Genomic DNA, 6,000 nt, shown 5'->3' with positions numbered 1-6,000 from the left:
TATAGTCAATATGGGGTCTTATATGTGATTTATATGACTAGACTAAGGGTTTGTCCTTACAATCTCCAGGGTGTGGAAAGAAGTCTTTAGTATAGTTGTTTTTTTATGGCATTTTTTTATTGAGTTTGAAATGTGGGTATGGAAATTACGTTCTTGTCGAGCTTTAGACCTAATTAATTAATATGATTATCTTCTGGAATATTTGTTCCATTTAGAGTTAGTCTTACATTAACATGAATTCGCTTTCGGTGAAATTGGACTATTTTTGACTTGGTAGGTGCAATGGGTAAATCTGAATGTTGAGAGAACTTTTCAAATTGGAAAAATGACTTTTGCAGCTTTGACTGTGAAGTCTCAAAGGTGTTGCCAGATGACCAGAGCACCAGATCGTCAGCATATTGTAGATTCGTGCGGGGGAGGTTCATGTCCCAGAGATATAGGGCAAAGAGGAGGCAGCTGAGGACTGCTCCCTCAGGAAGGCCTTTGGTTATTGTCTTTTGGGGTGAAGAGGCTAAGCCTACACAAACAATGAAACTTCGCAATTCTATAAAAGATTTTATGAGAGATACTAGCTTAGGGGGTAGTCCAAGGTTTGCAAGTTTGTTTAAAAGGATTTGGTGGTTCACATTGTCATATGCCCCTTCAAAATCTAGGAAAGCTGCAACTAGGACATTATTTTTTGAGAATGATTCATTTATTGCATTTGTTAGCAATATGAAAGCATCTGTTGAGGAGTGGTGTTTCTTGAAACCAGTTTGAGTGTCAGGGATCATATTATTTTTTTCAACAAACCGGAGGAGTCGGTAATATATCATTTTCTCAATTATTTTCCCCATCACAGGAGTAATCATTATGGGCCTATAAGACTCAGGGTTATTTTTGGGTTTATTTTTCTTTAGGATTGGTAGGAGGGACGAACATTTCCATATATTGGGGAACATAGAAGATGCCCAAGCATGATTATAACAGTTTAGAAGTTTCTGTTTGTATGAAGGGGTGAGATTCTTTATCCATGTAGGGTGTATATTGTCATAGCTGCCGCTAGTCTTGGTCCTAATAATTAGTTCTTGTGTTTCGACTTTTATTCTGTTTCTTCCCGTAAAGCGTAGAACAAAGCGGAATAAAAAATAATGAAGTACACATAAAGTATTCGCAATTTTGGGTAAAGCTCTATAGGCTAAATTACTAATCACTAGAGACAGTTTTGTTGTTTTTTCAATAAAAATATCAAAAACGGTACTTCAAAATTTAGAGAGGGGGGAAACAAAATATACGAAATAGGAATCCTCCCGTAGTTACCAATACTGTTGTAACATATAAAATTCCTTGTTCCACTTTCTCTTAATCTTGTTTCAAGAGTTTGGTTACATTGAATTTGGCCTATTCTTTTTATTTTGGCCCTCGAGTTACATATTTCACTATGCTTTCGCAATAGATGGCAGAAAGAAAAAGTGAAATTTTCTATTTGTTCACCAAAATTTAAATGTTAGTATAGTGTTTCTCTCCGAAAGAAAAGGATTGGTTGAACCTTTTCCGGTTCTATGAATCGGGAAAAGCCCAGTAATGAAAAATAAACGTTTTAGTAATTGCTTTCTGATAATTTATCTGTTCGCTGGCTATGGCTGTCAAGGTATGAAAGTTTCTCATATACCAGTCTTAGCGGGTGGATAGCCCAGGGCTAACTTATGGACTAGCCTATTATTTGTGGCTACTAGGTAGCTTGAACTCTAGAAGACTGTGTTCTGGTCAAATTTATTTCTTTCCGCATAATTGAATGTAGCATATAGGCCTATTATATGACAGAAATTGAATTGGCCTCAGGGGTGGATCCAGGATTTTTTATGGGGGCACAAAATAGGTTGATCCAATAAACTTGCGTTATGAACAAGTTTAATTAACGCAAACTTGAGCTAATTAAGTAAATTACAGAGTAAATACTTAACAAATCATATTATTGACTTATGAATAAAGTAAACATAGCCTATCACTTGGTGCCTTTTTTATGCTCTTTCCAAATATAATAATCATTTTTGTCAGACATGAATTTTACCCCTACCCCTATTTATACCAATTCAGGGTATATATTTGCACATTAGGGGGAGGGGGTAAATTTTATTTCTGATGTAAATGAGAGGTAAGATTAGACTTTCCCCCAACCCCCCTAATGTGCAAATAGGGTAAGACACCCAGTAGTCGGCCACCTGCCTATTCTCCAACAGAATGTAACTAACAGGGAACCTAGCTCTAGGCTAATGTGCTTAGAAAGTTTTTATACAAAGACAAAGCTGGTTTCCCTGGTCACTATTAGATATCCATAGGGATATCTAATAGTCATAAAATCCATAGGGTCAATAAAAGCCAATAATCAATAAATCCATATGGATATCTAATAGTGACCAGGGAAACCAGCTTTGTCTTTGTATAAAAACTTTCTAAGCACATTAGCCTAGAGCTAGGTTCCCTGTTAGTTACTTTCTGTCTGAGAATAGGCAGGTGGCCGACTACTGGGTGTCTTACCCTATATACCCTAAATTGGTATATATAGGGGTGGGGTGTAAAATTAATTTCTGACAAAAATGATTATTATATTTGTAAAGAGCATAAAAAAGGCATCAAGTGGTATATTCACTTTATTTATAAGTCAATAATATGATTTGGTAAAAATTTACCAATTACACTACTTTAGACTACGCTAGAGTGGGGTGTGCACCCCCTTGCCCCCCTGGATCTGCCACTGATTGGCCTATGGTAAAATAGCTAGTAAATATTGAGTAGCCTAGGTAATATGGTAAATTTTTTGCAGTTCATATTATTGACTTACGCAGAAAGTAAACATGACACTCAATGCTTTTTCTGTGCTCTTTCCAAATATAATAATCATTTTTGTCAGAAATGAATTCTACCCCACCCCTATATATACCAATTCAGGGTATATATTTGCACATTACGGGGGGGGGGGTAAATTTTATTTCTGATGTAAATGAGAGACAATTTTAAACTTTATCAAGTAAATTTTTACCAAATTAAACTTTAAACAATACAGAACAAGAATTAAACATGAAAAATTTTGAATTTTTTGGGTACATTTTTGGCAGTTCATATTATTGACTTGCAAATAAAGTGAACATACCACTTGATGCCTTTTTTATGCTCTTTACAAATATAATAATTGCTTCTATCAGAAATTCAAATTTACCCACCCCCCTAATGTGCAAATATATACCCTGAATTATAACCACACAAAGAAGTTATCAACACTAGTTAAGTTATTGAAAAGTGGTTAAAAACATATAGGCTAACTAGTTTGTAAATAAGTTGTTCAAGAGTAACATATTCCAAAAATAATTATTTACAACAATTCAAGTCTCATTTATTAGGCAACTAAAATATAAAACGTTTTCCTAACATTTCAAATTTTTAGAATGGCATCAACAAATATAGCACTGAATTTTGCAATTCAAAACTTTGCTGTCAACAGTTCATAGTATATTCCAATTCAGGGTATATATTTGCTTATTAAAGGGGTAGGGGTGGATAAATTTGAATTTTCTTGTAGAACAAATTATTATATTTATAAAGAGCATAAAAAAGGCATTGAGTGGTGTGTTCACTTTATTTGCAAGTCAATAATATGAACTGCCAAAAATTTACCCAAAAAATTCAAAATGTTTCATGTTTAATTCATATTCTGTTCTCTTGCATTTGAGCCAGTGTTTTTGACTGTACTGTCCAGGTATCTGACCACAACCACCTGCTCTTTTTGGTCATCTCCACACCTAATATCAAGAGTGGCTCACCAATATCAATCCCATGTCCCTCACATTTACTTAAGATGTAGTCAACAATAAGGATGAACACTAGGGGGGGGGGGGTTAGAGAACACATCCCTGCTTTACTTCTGTCATTATTTTAAAATATTTGGTATTCTCTTGTCCAGTTTGTACCCAGTCATCTGTACCTTTGTAGAAGACAATGATAAGTTTTATGATTTTTTTCTGGTATGCAGTAATGTGAGAGTATTTTCCAGAGTGTTGCTCTATCTACTGCGTCAAAAGCTTTCTCAAAATCAATGAACACAAGGTACAATTTCCTTCTCCCCATTGGTTCCATTGGTTTCTTCCAGCAACATTTTGAGGACAAATATGAGGTCAGTACAGGAGCGGTTTGGATGGAAGCCATGTTGCTGCTTGCATAAGTGTCTGTCAAGATATGGTTCTATTCTGTTGAGGATTATGAGAGAGAACAACTTTCCTGGGATTGAAAGGAGGCATTTACCACGCAAGTTTTCATACTTTGTGGCATGTCCTTTTTTGAAAAGTTTTACCAGGGTGCTTCTAGTCTAATCTTTAGGCACTTTTTTTTACTCCCACATTGTCTTGAAGAATTTGATCCACAAGGTCATGCAAGGAATTACAGTCGTCTTAAGTATTTCTGCTGTGATTCTGTCTTTGCCTGGGGGTCATCCATTTTTCTACTGTTTGGCCACCATACAAATCTCTGCTATGCAGAGGGTCTATGTAGATTGGAAGGTTTAGTAGCAGTATATCAGGGGTTGTTGGTGGTCCTAGTAGGGGAGGATGGTTTAGAAGCGTCTGAAAATGGTCTGCTCATGCTTTGCTCACATCTTCTAGATCTGTTGCAAGACGTCCATTTGGGTCTCATACAGGACCTTCCATACTCTGACGTTTCCAAACGATTTCGTTGGCTAATTGGTACACAGTCTTTGAGTCCCCTTTTCTTGCAGCTTCTTCAGCTAGTTCTGCTTTCTTCTCAACGTGGTTACGTTCATCCTTCCTAGCACACTTTTTCACCATCTTGTCATGATATCAATACATCAAGCTGCTGAACACGCGATTCTCAGCACTGCAGTTAGGAAGAAAAGGTTTCACATCCTTGCGTTTTGCAATAAAGTCCCATGTTTCATCCGACAGTCATTGGTCTTTTCCTGAAACCAAGGACTAGTTTAGCAGCTTCATTACAATATCCCTTGTTTTTTTCCCACATACATTCTTCAACTATTTCTTCAAGAGATTGTAGGACTTGAAATCTGTTAGATAGATCTGTGATGAATTCTTTTTTGATGTCCCTATCTGAGAGTTTGCCCAATCAAATTGTGGTTTTGGTGCATTCATCTTCTTTTTTGGGACTTTCAACTTGATTCTGATTGTTACTATCATAAGTCAATGATCAGGGCTGATATCTGCCCCTCTGAATTAGCAAACATTTTGGAGACTTGTTTGCCATTTTTGTTTATAAGTATATGGTCAATCTGGTGTCACTCTGTATGGGGATGTCTATGTATATTTGTGGATGTCTATATACCTGAAAAATGTGCCGCTGATGATAAGGTCAATTGATAGTGCACAGTCTGTCAGGGGATCTCCATTTTCATTTCTGGTGCCAAGATCTTCATTTCTGATGACTTCAAAGCATGAGTTTAGTTGTTTCCAACCTTGGCATTAAAATCACCTGCCAAACATATGATATCTTGCTATTGTGCTTCCTGTGGAATTCCTTTATTGTGCTTGATTGTGGAATTTAATTCATTGTCGAAATCTTTTTTTATTTCATCTCCTGCATCATTTGTGGGTGCATAACAAGCAATTAGTATCATCTTTGCATGGTCTCCATTTAGCCTTATAGATATTAATCTGGGTTAATAGATTTCCAATTAATGATGTATTTGGATATTTTCCTAAAAGAATAATGGCCAACCCATGTTCTCATAGAGGTAGCTAAAATTTTTAATCATTGGAATATTACCTGAAATAAAACTCTATGTGCAGTTAAAGATAATCTACAGTCTTTTAACAGCGTACATAATTTTATTTCAGGTAATCTTCCAACATTTGGACATTTCATGCTGAAACAAAGGAAATCAGCACTGATTCACCAAATTGGTGCTGGAAAAAGCTATGTGTGTTCTAGGCCTTAGACTGGGTAACATTGCTACAAACCCACAGGCCAAATGATATTGCTTTCTGAAACTTTTTTAGTCAG

At 36.0% G+C, this 6,000-nt stretch overlaps 1 protein-coding gene across 2 annotated transcripts in view; it reads left to right on the top strand.

The window, feature by feature from the left end:
* Nucleotides 1–1,497: 1,497 nt before the first annotated feature.
* Nucleotides 1,498–6,000, top strand: part of cue (Low-density lipoprotein receptor repeat domain-containing protein cueball) — a 146,249-nt gene continuing 141,746 nt past the window's right edge. For both annotated transcript variants that reach the window (XM_089096905.1, XM_089096906.1), the window contains exon 1: nt 1,498–1,630. In XM_089096905.1, the coding sequence (XP_088953031.1) occupies nt 1,564–1,630 (67 nt within the window). In that variant the 5' untranslated portion in view covers nt 1,498–1,563. The remainder of the gene's footprint in view (nt 1,631–6,000) is intronic.

This window comes from Artemia sp. Qi Xiang Cuo, chromosome 11 (genome assembly GCF_049724085.1).
Source record: "Artemia sp. Qi Xiang Cuo chromosome 11, ASM4972408v1, whole genome shotgun sequence".
NCBI lineage: Eukaryota > Metazoa > Arthropoda > Branchiopoda > Anostraca > Artemiidae > Artemia > Artemia sp. Qi Xiang Cuo.
This window is presented reverse-complemented; position numbering and strand designations above follow the sequence as displayed.